Source organism: Crocuta crocuta, unplaced genomic scaffold (genome assembly GCF_008692635.1).
Source record: "Crocuta crocuta isolate KB4526 unplaced genomic scaffold, BGI_CrCroc_1.0 scaffold24, whole genome shotgun sequence".
NCBI lineage: Eukaryota > Metazoa > Chordata > Mammalia > Carnivora > Hyaenidae > Crocuta > Crocuta crocuta.
The window spans coordinates 9,991,201-10,008,812 of record NW_027530974.1 but is presented as its reverse complement, the minus strand read 5'-3'; the positions used below and the strand labels follow the sequence as shown (position 1 = coordinate 10,008,812).

General features: G+C 38.3%; 1 protein-coding gene across 1 annotated transcript in view; it reads right to left on the bottom strand.

The window, feature by feature from the left end:
* The window catches only part of TMEM170B (transmembrane protein 170B), a 30,621-nt gene extending 18,279 nt beyond the window's left edge, over positions 1-12,342 (bottom strand). Inside the window, exons 1-2 of the mRNA XM_077769979.1 lie at positions 12,222-12,342; positions 12,013-12,132 (exon numbers count right to left, since the gene is read on the bottom strand). Of these exons, the coding sequence (XP_077626105.1) occupies positions 12,013-12,132; positions 12,222-12,342 (241 nt within the window). The remainder of the gene's footprint in view (positions 1-12,012; positions 12,133-12,221) is intronic.
* Positions 12,343-17,612: the final 5,270 nt, after the last annotated feature.

The following is a 17,612-nucleotide window of genomic DNA, read 5'->3' as shown; positions in this document are numbered from 1 at the left end:
AGCAAAGAATCAGTGAACTTAAACATGGACCAATAGAAATTATTCAAACTGTGATATGAAAGAAAAAAGATTAGGACAAAAGGAGGAAGACATGGAGGAGTGAAAAGAGGAACCAATTGGTTTACCATAATGTGTAACTGGAGAAAGAGAATGGAGAAGAGAAATATTTGAAGGGATAGTGGCTGAAAATTTTCTAAAAAAAATGAAAGCTATCAAACCGCAAATCTCAGACTCTCAGAGAATCTCAAAGATAAAGACTTCCCAAAATAACCAAAACACAATAAAATAAAAATAAGGTCCCCCTACACACAACTAGATACATCACAGTGAAATGAATAAAAAGCAAAGATAAAGGGAAAATACTGAAAGTAGTGAGAGGGGAAAAACGCATTGTATACAGAGGAATAAAGATAAAAAGTATAGCAAACTTCCCATTAGAAACTATGAAACAAAAAACAATAGAGTGACATTTTTTAAAAGGCTTGGAAGAGGAAAAAACAAAAAACAAAAAACCTGTAATGCCAGAAATCTATATTCAGGAAAAATAATAGCTTTCAGAAATGAAGACTTTTTTTCAGAAAGAAAAGAACCTGGGAGAATGAGCCACCAAAGCATCTACATGACACATTAAAAGAAGTTCTTCAGACAGAAGGAATATGATACTAGATGGAAGCTTAACTCTACACAAGGAAATGAACAAAAAAAGGTTGCAATGAAGGTAAACATAAGACATTTTTAATCATTGTTTTGTAATTGGGCAGTGATTTTTTTATATTGTTTTTTTAAAATATAATTTATTGTCAAGTTAGCTAACATACAGTGTGTACAGTGTGCTCTTGGCTTCAGTAGTAGATTCCCATGATTCATTGCTTGCCTACAACACCCAGTGCTCAACCCAGCAAGTGCCCTCCTCAGTGGCCATCATCACTCCCACCCCATCCACCCTGCCTCCCCATCAACACTCAGTTTGTTCTCTGTATTTAAGAGTCTCTTATGGTTTGCCTCCCTCTCTGCTTGAAACTAATTTTTCCCCGTTCCTTCCCCCATGGTCTTTTGTTAAGTTTCTCCAATTCCACATATGAGTGAAAACATGTATCTGTCTTTCTCTGACTATTTCACCTAGCGTAACACCACCCAGTTCCACCCACCTTGTTGGAAATGGCGATTGCATTTAATTCTTTCTCATTGCCAAGTAGTATTCCATTGTATATATAAACATTATCTTCTTTATCCATTTATCAGCTGATGGACATTTGGGCTTTTTCTATAATTTGGCTACTGCTGAGAGTGCTGCTATGAGCATTGGGGTACATGTGCCCCTATGCATCAGCACTCCTGTATCCCTTGGGTAAATTTCTAGCAGTGCTATTGCTGGGTCATAGGGGAGTTCTACTGTTAATTTTTTGAGGAACCTCCACGCTGTTTTCCAGAGTGGCCACACCAGTTTACTTTCCCACCACCAGTGCAAGAAGGTTCCCCTTTCTCCACATCCTCGCCAACATCTGTTGTTTCCTGAGTTGTTGGCTTTAGCCACTGTGACGTGATATCTCAATGTGGCTTTGATTTGCATTTCCCTGATGGTGAACAATGTTGAGCATCGTTTCATGTGTCTGGTTGGCCATCTATTTTTAATTATTCTTAATATATTAACCAGACTTAAAAATAAGCTGCTGCATTTGTCCACTTGAAACCTCACTTAACACAGATGTTAAAGCTACTGTATATATTTAATAGCTGTCTGCTTCCGCTTCTTAAAGAAAGCAAAAACACTAGTTTTTAAATTTAATTGTGACACCTTCAAAAGCTGCTTTAATATATCGCCCTTCTCAAAGCTTATGGCAACACTTGTGTATTACCCACTTCTACTAAATTACCCTTTTGCCAGCTAATTATACAATTTCAAACTGTAATTACAGTATTTATCATTGAATACTAAAAGAAATTTCTTAGAAAACCAAGTTCTTAATTTAAAACAATCAGAATATCATTGCTTTAAAGAAATCAGGTTACAGCTATTTAAAATAGTTCAAAAATTGCTCTATTTTCAAGCCATGGCACTGTCTTCCTAAAAGATGTCATTCAATTTGTTCTTCTTCATAACTGATTAGCTACTCAGTTACAAAAGTGTAAGAATTAAGTGTCAAAATCTGAACCTATTATGAAATTATAGCACAGCATTTTACAATGGTTTCAATTGTTAATTCTTGTATGTCCTCAAGTATCTTCAATTATACATGCCACGCCAAAAAGGGGGGGGGCAGTCAGTAACAACATGTTTGTTTGAATCAGTTATTGATGTAAAACATCTCAGCAATCGACAAAATGTTTTACAATCTCATGATACAATTTTTCTAAGGGATATTAACACTAAACACTGAAAAATGAACTTTTTCCAACAGTGAGCCTAACTTACAATGAAATTCTCAACATAACAAATTCCTAAACGTAACTCTAAATACAGGCACAAATGAGTGACAGATCAGAAAATTAAAACACAACCAGGAAAAATCAGCAAGCAAGTAATGCACGTGCCTGGTCAGGATGTCACACCTTGGCGATCACGGACGGTGATGCTGAGGAAGCAATTACACTGCACAGGGGTAAACAAAACAAAACAAAGACATAATTTCAGAACCAGAAGGGATCTTCTGATACTGAATCCAGAGTTTCCTAAACCAAATTTAAAGAAGACCTAATTTGGGGCTCTTGGGTGGCTCAGTGGGTTAAGCATCCGACTTGAGCTCGAGTCATGATCTTGGCAGTTTGTGGGTTCGAGCCCCAAGCGGGGCTCTGTGCTGAGCCTGGAGGCTGCGTCAGTGTCTGTGTCTCCCTGTCTCTGCTCCTCCCCTGTTGGCGTGCTCTCTCTCTCTCTCAAAAATAAATGAACTTTGAAAAAAAAATTTTAAAGGCCTAATTCTATCACTTACATATAACACCCAGTGCTCACCCTGACAAGTGCCCTCCATAAATTCTACTCCTGAAACCTTTACTACATTATATGTTAACTAGCTTGAATTTAAATAAAATAAATAAATAAATTAATTAATTAAAATACTCCAGACTCTCCCCTCCCCCATGGAAGTGAAAAAGTGAATCAAGTTTAGCCACATTTTAATAACTGCTGAAAGGAGGCTGATGCCTATGTAGGTCTTAGGATTCTCATAACAAAGTTTTTTATAAAATAGTTGAAAAAAAAGATAAAATTATCCACTAAAATGAGACAGTAAATATTTCAGAATAAATTTTTTTAAAAAGTCTAATTCTAAGAGCTCTTAAATGGTGTTCAGAGAAAAAAGATTTTCTAGGTCCTAAATCTCAGCCTATTGAAAGTCTGAAGAAGTTTCACTTAAAAAGAAAGTGCCTGGGCTCAGTTGGTTAAGTGTCCAATTTTAGCTCAAGTCGTGATCTCACAGTTTGTGCGTTTGAGCCCCATGTCGGGCTCTGTGCTGACAGCTTAGAGCCTAGAACCTGCTTCAGACTCTGTGTCTCCCCTTTTCTCTGCCCCTCCCCTGCTCATGCTCTGTCTCTCTGTTTCTCAATAATAAATAAATTAAAACAAACAAACAGATAAATAAAAGACACAAGTGTATACAAGTGTATACGCAAGTGGTGTTTTTCTTAACTCACAGTTACTAAACTTTTCTCTCAGAACTTTCTAATTTCTAAGTCAGCCTTCCCTTACCATCAACATGAAAACCCGTGGCATCAGACCGTATTACCAATGAAGAAACCAAAGCCTGGGAAATAACGTGGCTTGTCTAAATTAACAGCATTCAAGGATAAAACTCAGTTTCTTGACCCATACATTTCAAGATCCTATTGCTTCTCTAGACTCCTTATTTGCATACAAAATCTAACAGAACCCCAATTATTCTGGAGGGGAAGTTCCAATGACATTATCTAAGTGTTTACATAAATATTGTTAATGTTTAATTCTCCTGTATACTTCAGATGTAACAAACCTAAACCACCATGAATTTTTAAAATCCTATCATTTAATAGGAATTATTCTTTATAGCTAATAGTCCATATAAAGAAAACATTACTAAAATGGTAAAATATTAATAATATTAATAATTAATATTAAAAGATAGTCACTTTTTAAAAGCTCGGTTTTAGCATCCTCTTGCAAATAAATGAGTCATTTATTTTGAAAATTTAATAAGTCTTCAGTTATACTAAATACCTCATATTAATTTGCATTATATATCACAACATAGCTACAAACTGATCACAACAAAACTAAATTTTTAAAAATCAGGTGTTCCCAATCCTTGAGCTCTCAATAACAAAATCACCAGAAGGACTAGCTAAAAATATAGCTTCATATTTAAGAATGTAGCCTTGTTCCCAAAAATCCTAATTCCATAAATATGGACCAGGACCCTGGATCTGTACCTTCAACCAGACCCACATAGCAAGTTTCAGAAACTATGCTGTATTATAGTAATTCACCGTAGGGAATGGGAGAGGGGAGGAATTTTATCATGAAAATCCAGTTTCACAGCCCTGACACAAACATCTTAGCTAGACGCTGATATTCAAGAGTCATATACAGGTATCCCTTGCTTTTCAAAAGCTTCTATTATACCACTTCACTTTTACAAAAGACTTCCTAGATTATGTTCCAAGATTTATAAGACCACATGCAACTGGACCCAGGTAAAAGTTTGGTTCTTCCTACTTGTACAAAGTTTGGTGAAAAACCTCCTTTTCTTTTCAAGTTTAATCTGTTTAGCTAAAGTTACTGGAACTTGAGAGTCTAATGAGATCTTTTTCAAATGTTTCCACTGCCCCTGTTTATTCTATGACCAACTTTTATTGCTAAAATACTCAGTCACTAAAAACACGTAATTAGCCTACCCCACCTGATCTAATCACATACATTTAATAAAGCAATAAGTTACATGGCCACTTCAATTATAGGAAAAAGGATGCATGCAAAATGCTTTGCACAGTATGGGGCATATAGTGAATATTCAATGAACATAACCATTTAAGACTTTTGGAATTTATTAGGATTTTTCATTTGATACTATGGTAAATTAAACATGCTACACCCTGGGGGGGGTTCTCTTCTGAATGTCTTTTTTTTAACCGAAGTGTAATCTACACTAAGTGTAATCGACACACTATAGTGTTACATTAGTTTCAGGTGCACAACACAGTGATTGGACAAGTCTAAACATTATGCTGTGCTCACTCCAAGTGTAACTACCATCTCCCCCATACAATGCTGTTAGAATACCACTGGTGGGGTGCCTGGGTTGGTTAGGCTCAACTGGTTAAGCTCCGGACGTCAGCTCAGGTCATGATCTCATCATTCGTGGGTTCAAGCCCCACATCCAGCTCTGTGCTGACAGCTCAGAGACTGGAGACTGCTTCCAATTCTGTGTGTCTCTCTCTCTGCCCCTCCTTCACTCACAGTCTATCAAAAATAAACATGAAAAAAAATTTTTAAAGAATACCATTGGCTATATTCCCTACCCTATACCTTTTATCTGGGTGACTTATTCATTCCATAACCCGAGGCCTGTATTTCCCACTCCCCTTTACCCATTTGCCCATCCCTCCATCTCTCTCCCAGGCAACCATCAGATTGTTCTCTATATTTATGGGTCTGTTTCTGCTTTTTGTTCATGTACTGGTTTCTTTTGGTTTTAGATTCCACATATACGTGAAATCATATGGTATTTTTCTTTCTCAGTCTGACTTATTTCACTCAGCGTAATAGTCTCGAGGTCCATCCACGTTGTTGCAAATGGCAAGGCCTCTTCACCTATTTTTGTGGGTAATAATCCCCTGTATACATACACATCTTCCATATCCACTCATGAGTCAGTTGATGGGACACATGCATTGCTTCCACACATTGGCTATTTTAAATAAATGTTGTAAATGATGCTACAGTAACAATAGGGATGCCTGTATCTTTTTGAATTAGTGTTTTCATTTTCTTCAGGGAAATACCCAGTAGAAAAATTACTAGATCATCTGGTATTTCTATTCTTAATTTTTTGAAGAACCTCCACACTGTTTTCAACAGTGGCTGCACTAATTTACATTCCCACCAACAATGCATGAGGGTTCCTTTTTATTCACACTCTCACCAACACTTATTTCTTGTCTTTCTGATTTTACCACTCTGACAGACGTAAGGTGGTGTCATCATAGTTTTGATTTGCATTTCCCTGATGATGAGGGATGTTGAGCATCTTTTCATGTGTCTGTTGGCCATCTGCAGGTCTTCCTTTGGAAAAAAAATGTCTATTTAGGTCCTCTGCCCATTTTTTTAACTGGATTATTCATCTGTCTTGGTGTTATTATGTTCTTTACATATTTTGGATACGAATCCCTTAACAGATAGATTATTTGCAAATATCTTCTCCCATTCAATAGGCTGCCTTTTTGTTTTGTTGATGGTTTCGTTCACTGTGCGGATGCTTTTTATTTTGATGTAGTCCCAACAGCTTAATTCTGCTTTTGTGTCCTTTGTCCAAGGAGACATAGCTAACATGCTGCTACAGCCAATGTGAGAAAGATTACTGCCTCTGTTTTCTCCAGGAGTTTTATAGTTTACATCTAACTATTCTTAATCCCAATTTCCTTTCCTGGTTCCGGTGCCTCCTCCCCATCCTGACCCATCCTTCCTCTTCTGTCTAGGCTTCCTTTCTACAAGAAAAAGAGCTCGAGTCATTCTGACTCCTCTTTGTGAATTATCTTACTCTTCCGGTCCTTCCTTTCACTTACTAAACAAAGCAAAGATAAGATTATATTCTGGTAGTTAGCTAGTAAAGAGTCAAAATTACAGTTTATACAATCCTAAGACTTCGCCCAAAATTGCTTTAGGTTTAAGAAATGTCAGCTGGACCTCAGACTCGGTGTTGCCAGAGGATACAAATGCATGATTCAAAGATAATGAGATGGAAATTAAGAAAGTAAGAACCTGAATTTGACCACTCCAGTTTTTGAAAAATCACAGTAGCTTCTTTCTCAACAAGATAAGATTTCCAAAAAGCAAACTCCTATAAAGCACCAATCATATCACCACTAATTAACTGGCTTTGTACCACAAAAGGGTAAGGAAATTGTCACCTCTATTTCAGAAAAGCCTCCTGGAGTAGAGGATTTAGGAAGAACTTAACCCAAGGAGAAGCTGGGGTACAGGGCACCACTGGAAGATGCAGACCTCCTGAGGAGGCCGCCTATACCGCGTGGGTGTGAACCATTCCAACCACATACAGTGGATACAAACTACCCCGCTTTTTACTTTTTTGCTGACAATCAGTATTAACACTATGGTAGCTTAGCAACTATAAAGTCTAAAAGGGAACTGTAAGAGTGTATATGTATCACAGAAAAACAAGCACATATATATTTTATACACACACAAAGACATTCGACCTTCTTTCCAGTTTGAATCCCCAGTTTCCCAATGTTTGTACCAACAGAAAGAGGGGGGCACCCACCCACATCTGCAGCTGACAGAGAGAAAGCGATGAGCCTGAGGCCTGCCTGTGCCTCTTCTTCCCAGGGACCGGTCATCCCTCTTCCAATACCAGCCTGGCTCTGTGCTTACCCATGGGTTTAGGGAATCCTGCCTTGTTCGAAGCGAAAAATTCTTCTCTAAACTCTTAGCAACCAAATTTGGGTCAGAACACAAAGTAGATGAAGAAAATAAAAGTAAAGCAAATGGATATATTTCATTGTAGTTTTATTTTTTTTTTTAAGTCAAATTACCCATAAAAGAGAAAGAGTACATGCATACTGACTGTAATTTGAGATTGGGGCAAGGGAGGTTAGATCATATGGAGAGAAAGAAAAACTATTTTATAAAGACAAGAAGGCATTTATCTCTACTTTAGTTGGCTGAAGAAGCGTCTAACCTCCACACAGTTAACAACTTTGGAATCCTGTGAATTACACGGTTTGGGAAGTGATGGACGCAGAAAAGAACTTTGGCAATGGTAATTAACTGACGAGGTGGGGTCTCCAGGTAGTCGTCTATTCTACAGGGAATCTCTATACCAGTGTCTTCAGGAGAGAGAAAAAAAATAATAAATAGCAGACTAAATTTGGTAGGATTTCTAAAACTGGATATGCAATAAATATGGATCACTAACTTTTATACTGGCAATCGCAACTTCAAATTTGGGGAAAGCATTATTATTCGATTATATCTTCAATTTTCCAGTATCTTTTATTTGCTGGCCAAAACTTAGTTGCATTCACACTCTTCAGCTCACCAGGGTGAATACTGCCAGGCGATTCTTAAGTATATTAAGATTTATCATCAGACGTGCCTGAGTTAAGAATCTATGTGGAATCAAGTGAAATGGACAGTGAACATCATCTCGAGGCCTGCCTCTGTCACTAACTGCCCCAGATATGTCACTTCCATGATGATGTGTCACTACTTCTAAAATGAAGCAGTCAAACTATATAAATTCTAGTTCTAAAGCTAGTTCTAATTTCTGGTTATTATCACTTTTTAAAAATTTATTTTTACACAAAGTAATACATATACAAGACTATTTACTAAAGGTCAGTCTCTAAGAAAAATACAAGTCAGTATAAAAACTTCCCTACTTCGCCTGTGGGATAAAATACAAAGAAAAGAATAAATAACACCTATCAGTTTGTGTAAAGAAAAAAAATAGAGATGAGAATACATTCTCCTTTTGTTTTTTTTTTTAATTAACCAGAGCTCCTACTAACCAGATTTCTGTTAAGTCTTTCACATAGTGACTTCTTAAATCCAAATCAGTCTGGTTCTATGCTATGCTTCTTTCTGGATTAGCCGTCTCACTTCCAAGTTTATCATGATGACAAACATACCTTCTGAGTTAATGTGTTATCATAATCTGAAAAAAGGTAATAACTTTTCATGTATTAGCTATCAAGAGTTAAGCAAGCTACTCTTGCCTTCAATGTCTGAGTCCATAAAATAAGGATAAACAATAATCTGACTCCAGATTACTGAAAAGACTAAATGAAATACAAGAATGCATGGTAACTAGCACAGGAAAGTGCATTTAATGGGCATATGTGTAGTTTAAAGATATGGCCATCTACCTAAAAGTTGCTTCAACAACTCACTCCCTGGTTAACAGCATAGTCACTCCACAGATGTGTCTGGAAAATAATGCAACTAGGATGTCTAAAGCATGCAACTGTTAAGTATTATTTTAGAAATGCAATTCAATAAATATGCATTGAGTATCTGTACGTGCCAGGTAGAATAATGTCAAAATGCCAGAATTCCATTGATTATGACCCACCCCCCAAAGCTCACAGTCTAGAAGACACAAAAATTATAACTGAACAATAACAAAAGCATGTTTGTGGAGCGGAAGTAGCAGGGAAAGCAAGTAACTCATTCTGCCTGAAGAAAGTGAAGAGCAAGAGCAAAGGCCACGTGAAAAAGGAGAGTCATTTTGTGGACAAGGACTGGGGTTGAAAGCCTCGTTCAGCCACTTACTAGCAATAGGATTTGGGGCAACTTAACGTGCCTCTCTGGGCTTCTCTGCTATTCTACTACGGAAAGTTATTCTTAAGATTAGAAATCATATACGTTAAGTGACTTATATAGCAGGCATTCCCTAAGTGGTGGCTGTCTTGTTTTAGGAGGTATATTTGTTTTTAATAGACCAAATCCTACATGGCACTGTAGGGAGCATCTCCTGACTAATGACCAAGCTACATAAGGGATCACTAAGGTCACCAGCAAGAAAAGGCCACAGTGAAGCACATCACAAGATTTCCACTTCCGGAATCCACTTTTTTCAAAGTGAAGTGGCTCCTAATATGTGGTATGCTCACCTGCTGGCAACGCAGACTTCTAATCTTATCTTCCTCCATTTTTATCCCAACAAACAGAATTTTGCATATTCAGATGCATTATTTCCTAGACCTAGAAGACGTCCCCATGTTCCTCAGTCCAACCTGAGGAACCAGTTTGGATGTTCAGCATATGCTTTACAAAATGGCAAAGTCTGGGGGCGCCTGGGTGGCTCAGTTGGTTGAGCATCTGGCTTTGGCTCAGGCTCGCAGTTCGTGAGTTTGAGCCCCACATCGGGCTCTGTGCTGACAGCTCAGAGCCTGGAGCCTGTTTCAGATTCTGTATCTCCCTCTGTCTCTGACCCTCCGCTGCTCCGGTTGTCTGTCTCTCTCAAAAATGAATAAAACATTTAAAAAAAATTTTTTAAATAAAATGGCAAAATATGATGATTATTAAGATTATATTAGGAGATAATGAGAGCTAGTCGTGGGTTGAAACTGCTATTATCAACCTAATGGGTGACTTGTAGAACTTGAAGCCACTAAAATGATTGGACTCTTATTAAACACTTTAAAAATATTGTTAAATGTGGCCAAGTGGTAAGTTACATTTACACTACTCTATGGCTCCCCAAACTAATTTCCTCTAAATAAATGATGAGCTAAGCCAGTCCTTAACCACATACAAATAGATATTCTTAAGCTCTTACTTTTCACTTCACTCCTACAAACACTATCAATGCAACGTTTGAAATATGAACGGTGGATAAATACAAGCAAAACCAGAAGTGAAGTTAACGTGAGCTATCTCTAAATTCAACTGAATCATGAAATGGTCTTCATGTCAATGTACTTTATTTTTTTTTTTTTTTAGAAATAAAAACGTATTCCTGACCCTCTACCATCATGTAAGGTCAGTTTGCTCCAAGGTAAATGACCATGAATTAAAAGTGAGGACATCATGAATCAATCCAGAATCGATGTTAATTTTATAGTTGCCATATTCAAGAAAATCGGTGTCAAGAAAACAGGTGTTCAAGAAAATCTGTGGTATAAAAATTCCATAAAATTTTTCTCTACAAATAACTGAAAAATATACATATACGATATAATAAATATGTTGACACGTGTGTACATATCCTGTCAGGACAGGTTATATTTGTAAAATACTCTTCACACTCTTAACCAGTTTGACGTAATGCATTTTAAAATACTAATGTTCTACCAAAATTAGCCTTACACGTTTTCAAGAATTAAATCCTGAGTATGTTAAGTTTTTTCTCTGAAAGCAGGAAACTGAGGAGTCACCAACTTGCAACCGAATCTCCTTCTTGTAAACACTCATCTTTAAAGGGTATTTTTAAAATCCAGAACTCAGGGCATAAAGAATCTCCACATTAACAAGCCTGGAAGTTTCTTCACAAAGCAAACCTACAGATGCGTTAAAAACATATGAGCTTTACTGCTCACTTTTGCAACTACAACCTCGGTTAATTATTATAATGTAGTTAAGTCCAATTCCCTCCTGACAGCCCTGACGAATGAAGGGAAATACAAAATAATCAATCAATCAATCAATAAATTATCAAATATCACAGAAGCGGCAGCTTGAGGCCAGAGGGAGACAGACAGACAGAGAAAAGGAAATAGGAAACAGGAGGGAGGAGATAATATGGTCAAAGCTAAAATGCTTAGAATGCACTAGACCTTAGCCCGGTCCCTGGCCCACTATACCCTACTTCATTAGTCATCTGCAGCAGCAAAAATTTAACAGGTGAAGCAAACTGATCGCTGTGAAACAGAATTTAAGTCCTGCATCCGATCTGAGATTTGTCAAAAACAAACCGATCTAAGCAAGAATCGGGGTGTGCGTGTCTGTGTGTGTGCGCGCGTGGAGGGGGCTGGTAAATCCACGCGAACTCTGCCCGAGTCTCGGCACCAACGCTATTCGGCGCGTACTACACTCGGCAGCGCCTTCGGGAGCCCTCCCCGAGCCGGGCAGCAGGCGGGGGTCGGGGGTTCTCCGCCCGCGATCGGGACCCTCGCTGCGCCCCGGGGGCCGGCGCGAAGTGCACCCAGTTAACACCTTCCCGGCTGGGACCTGGGGCCGCGAGCCGGAGAGCGGGGCGCGCACGGGGGTGGGGCGGCTGGAGCGCGGCCCCTCCTCGCGAGGGAGAAGGGAGGCAGGGGGCGGCACCGCATCCCCGTCCCCACCCCGGGCGCATCAATTACCCGTGAGGTTCCTCAGCACCGTCCCGTGGGCCCAGAGGCTCAGGACCTGCTGCACCGACAGGTTGNCAGTGGGGCGGAGGGAAGTGCGGCCTACGTCACTAGCGCCACCGGCCGGCCCCGCTGCTGATTGGGTGCTCCAAGGGAACCGCCCCCACTCCTTCCCCGCCCCCAGGTCCCGGGCGCGCGCCTGGTGAGAGCTCAAGGCTTACCCCGGGCGGAGCTCGGCACCGGGTTGCTGGGGGACGCTGGAGGCCGAGGTTGAGGGGCGGCCCGACCCACCTTGTAGGGGAGTGAGGGGTGCTCAAGCCCGTGTGATGGCTTCTGTGACATTTCAGATCTTTGGCATCAATAAAATGCTTTTGATAAAGATGTTTGCATACAGGTTTTTGTTTTTTTTAAAGAGCGTGAATATCTCAACATTTTAGATTCATTAATTTGCGGGTTTTTGTGTTTTTTTTTTTGGTGAGTCAGGTGGTCTGGATAGGTCACTACCTGCGGAATATATTTCTAAGCCACGAAAACCGAAATAGACCCGTTTTATCTTCATCCAGTCCTTCCCGCTGCATGAACTTGGGCCCTCTAGCATCTGAAATCACCTATTGATACGAGTCTTGGCAGGTGTCTTACTCCTCAACGCCATCCCCCGGTCTGGTTCTTTTTTCGTTGCAATATTCTTTTTATCTAAATTGTGAAAGTCTCCCGTTATTTGTTTCCCCAACCATTGAAACTTAGACTTTCTTCCCATGGTTTGCTGCCTTTCTCCGTATTCAACGTTAGCCTGAGGAGCTAAATTACAACTACAGCGAACTAAACTCCTTGAAGTTTGAAACCTTTTAACTTGCAAACTAAAAGCTCAGTTTTGGCGATAGCATAAATATGCACAAGGCAGCTCCCTGCACCCCTCGAACCTTTTCCAACCCCTCCGTTGTGTGTATTATCTGTTTGATATCACAGCACAGGAAAGGGAAATTTCTGCATCATTAATAGGAATTGAGCCAAAACCCATCATGTGGAGTATGTCTTCCTTTACAATTTAAAAATATCAGATCTTAATTAATTTCATATTATAGAATATCAGACTTAAAAGAGGCTTTAACATTTTTCTAATTCATTTCATTTTACAGTTAGGGAACTAATCCTGCAGAATTAAGTGATTTGACAGAGGTGACACCACTTCAGAGCCTAGTTTCTGAATTCCTAGTCTATGTATTCTTTCTTGCAATGACATTATCTTTCTCAACTCACTAATTAACATCATAATTTAAGGTTTTGAGTGGGGAAGTGAAGGTTACCTGATGGCAACATTAAGAGATTTGGTATTATTTGATTAGTGATATTAGAGAATGTAATCACATTCCGGGAAGGGTTTATAGCAACAGCTCATTAAACTCTCAGGTCAGGAACTTTTAGTCAGTTTACATGGAATCAATTGGGGTTCTTATGGTTACACACTATTATTTACACATAGCAGCATACATTTAAAATATTCAGAACTTGGGGCAGTGCCTAGCACATGCTGTTCAATAAATGTTTGCTGAATGAATAATTGAATGAACTTCATTGAAAAGTCGGCATTTTTTTTGTTCCATATAATTTTTAAAACTAAATCTAAGTGACTTCAGGAATCAAGAAAGCAAGACACAGCAATGAAGCCTCAAGTTGCTATGTGCATTGGTAACCCAAGAATTTTCCCACTGCTTTTCAGTTCAATTTAATAAGCATTTATTTGGCGCTTACCATCCGTAATACTCTATGCTAAGCAGAATCTATAGTATTTGAAGGAGAATAAGGTCACTATTCTAGGCTAATGCATTGCATTTTACTTGTCTTTGCCTTGATAAAGGTATTGATACCTACTGTATTGGAAGCCTATGTTCTTGAGAGAATTGAACATTTTCCCAATTGCCAGAGTTATGAAACTCAAAACTGAGTTAATGCAAGTAGAGGTTGTATAATGTATTTCCTTGCAGATTTTTGGTATTGAATTAATGTAACAATCAAGAAATAGCTCAGTCACATTGCTGCCAGAAGTCAGGGACACACGTAATGAATCCTAGAATGAATCTTTCAATCTTGTGCCCTTGAGTGTGAAATAAATAGTTCTTGGTTTATTTTTTACTTGCAGGTAAGGGAACATCCATAAGTCTTAGCCATCCTATTAATTATACAAAGAAGACCCAGAAGAAAGCTTTCAAAGTCAATTGGAATTTAAAATGATATTGATCCTTTGAGAAAAACATTGTTGAGGAATTTTTTTCCTTTGCTTTATTATCGTCCTTTCTTGCTATCCAGGACTACAGCATAGAGTCACATTACGTACGCAACCTAACTTCATCTTCTTACACATTTCACTGGTTCTAAACCCTGAGTGGTGGGGTAGGTTCAAAAGATCGATTACCTGGAAAATACGGTCTGAACAATGGCTCTAACACTTACTAGCTTTAAAATGGGAATAATGATAGTATCTCTGTCTTCAAATTTTTGGTGTCCTTTAAGTAGTAGTAATAACACAGAGTTCCTTCTTCATGCTAGGCCCTGTGTCAAATACTACAGTTTTCATTTTCACAAGGGTGAGTTGAAATTTCTCAACACTATTAGACTATTTTCTTTTCAAAACCCACATACAAGGCTGTGCAAATCTTCCGTGTGTACGCACACACACACGCGCACACACACTCAGAAATGAGAGCACTGTTGGTTATTTTTTGAAGAAAATAAAATTCAGTTGGAAGAAATGACAGAAATAAAAAGAAGATGGAGTCATACTTATTATCCTAAAATAGCTATAGCATTGAAATTTACATGTTGCAATGTTTTTCCGCACACCCATTGCAGTCAAGAGACATTTCCATCACAGTAAGTCAGGGAAACAACATAAAGGGTATTTCCTTCCTAAAAGCTCTAATTCTGAAAACAATGTCACAAAATGACATCATGGAAATTCACGTTCTAAATGCAGTTAGTCTACCTACCAAAATTGTATCATCCCAACTTGCTCACCTAGGGAATTTAAAAAGCTGAAACTTCTGGGACCGGGAAATACAAAGATGTATCCTGTTTTATCTCCCAGTAAGATATGACACACTTAGGATGCCAAGCTACTTTACAGGGCTGCCCAGGAAAGGAAAAGCTGATCTGTATTGGCAATGGATATGACTTCTGTACACAGTCATGAAGGGTCAGGAGCAGGTTTGGGATGGAAGGACAGACAGATAACTGCCAGTGCCTCTATCTCCATTTTCCATCTCATTTTTGTGCCCTCCCTCTACCTGTGCATTCAAACCACCTTGTTTATTATCCCAAGTCTTAGAAAAAGAATACATACTGATATGTATGCTTTGGACTCCAAGAATTCATACTTTGAAGCCTAATATGAGCATAAGAAGAAAATCACTGCTAAAATCACACACAACAAGGGAGCCTGGGTGGCTCAGTTGGTTAAGCGGCCGACTTCAGCTCAGGTCATGACCTCACCATTCGTGAGTTGGAGCCTCGTGTCGGGCTCTGTGCTGACAGCTCAGAGCCTGGAGCCTGTTTCAGATTCTGTGTCTCCTTCACTCTCTGCCCTTCCCCTGCTCACGCTCTGTCTCTCAAAACTAAATAAACATTTAAAAAATAAATAAATAAAATAAAATCACACACACACGCAATTCTGCATTTGCAACATATGGACTCAGTTTTCACCCTAAAAATCAGTGTCTACCAATTACCCTGCATCTACCCTGGTCATATTATAGATGGAAGGCCAAATATTTTTTAAGAAAACATAGTGTGTTAACTAAACGGCATTTGTAGATTTGTGATACATAATCTACACTACATTCCAGTCCTTAAATTATTTCCCTATTGAGCATCAGAAAACATTGTATGCCAAGAACAAAATGGTGAAAATGGTATTTCATTGTATTTCAATTAACATTTTTCTGATTTTCAGTAAGGTTACACATTTTTGCACGTGTACAGGAACGTTTGTATTGCCTTTTCTAGGGACTTTCACCCATTTTCCTTTGGGGTAATTTATCTTTTAAAATTATATGTAAGAACATTTACATATTTAACAAATAAATCTTTGTGATATGCATTGCATTTATCTTTCCCAAAATGTTTGTCAATTGCCTTTTAATTTTAATACATTTTTTCGGTCATACAGAAATTTCTGATATTTACTTTGTCAGGCTTTCCTTTTATGGTATCTTCACTCATGCTTTAAAATGTCTTCCTTTTGGGGCGCCTGGGTGGCTCAGTCTTCCAACTTCTGCTCAGGTCATGAGGTCTGGGTTCCTGGATTTGAGCCCCGCCTTGGGCTCTGTGCTGACAGTTGGGAGCACGGAGCCTGGTTTGGATTCTGTGTCTCCCTCTCTCTGCCCCTCTCCCATTCACTCTCTCTCTGTCTCTGTCTCTCTCTCTCAAAAATAAATAAACATTAAAAGAAAAAGTCTTTCTCAAATTTTATTTTTAAATCCTCTTATATGTTTTCTAGATATTTTATGAGTGTTTTTGTTTACAGCTTTGGTCCACTTGGAATTTTTTTAATGTCAGGAGTTTGGTAAAAATCCAATTTTTTCCCAGATGGGAAAAAATCCATTTCCCATTGTCCCAAAATCCATCATTTTGCCACTTAAATATCTAAAATATCTAACTACCTAAAATACCAGCTATATCGTGTATAAAATTCTTTATATACTTGGATTTATTTTCAGGCTTTCGTTTCTATTTCACCTATCTGGCTGTTCATGTGACAGTGCTACACTGTTTTTATTTTCTTTAACAGTAGAATTTGCTTCAAAACCTAAATTAGTTCCTTCTTGTTTGTTATTCATTTTTGATTTTTTCTGATTAATGTTTAATGTGTATTATCCCAGGGGAATTTTAAAATCAGCTTCCTAAAAGGTAAAATAAAATAAAATAAAATAAGCTTCCTAATTCTAAAAATATTACTGGTTATATTTTTTACTGGAATCATGTTAAATTTACAAATGAGTTTATTCTAAGTTGAGAAATCTTGATCTCTTATTTTAAGAATTTTGATTTTGAAAAGTTGTTGAATATGTCTATTTAACGTCTATAGATATGGCCATGTGATTCTTCCTTGGTTGTATATACACGTTGAATGATATTGATGTATTTCCTACTACATTCTCTTTGTGTTCTTGGAATAAATGCCACTTGATCATGACCTCTCATGCTTTTTTTTTTTTTAAGTTTATTTATTTATTTTGAGAGAGAGAGAGAGAGCTCAAGCAGGGGAGGGGCAGAGAGTGAGGGGAGACAGAAGATCTGAAGCAGTTTCCCTGCTGAGGACAGAGGGACAATGCGGGGCTCAAACTCAGGAATGGTGAGATCATGACCTGAGCCAAAACCAAGAGTCAGATGCTTAACTGACTGAGCCACCCAGGCGCCCCCTCTCATTCTTTAATGTGCTACTCAATTCTGCATCTTAATCATTTATTAGAACTGCGCCACTGATAATATAAATGAGAATGATGTACAGTTCTCCTTTTAGAGACATGTTTAATTTAGGGTTCTTTTGTTTTCTAGTAATTTTTGTATTGGCTTTATACAAAATACTTAGAAACTTACATGGGCTTCTCTTTTTCTTA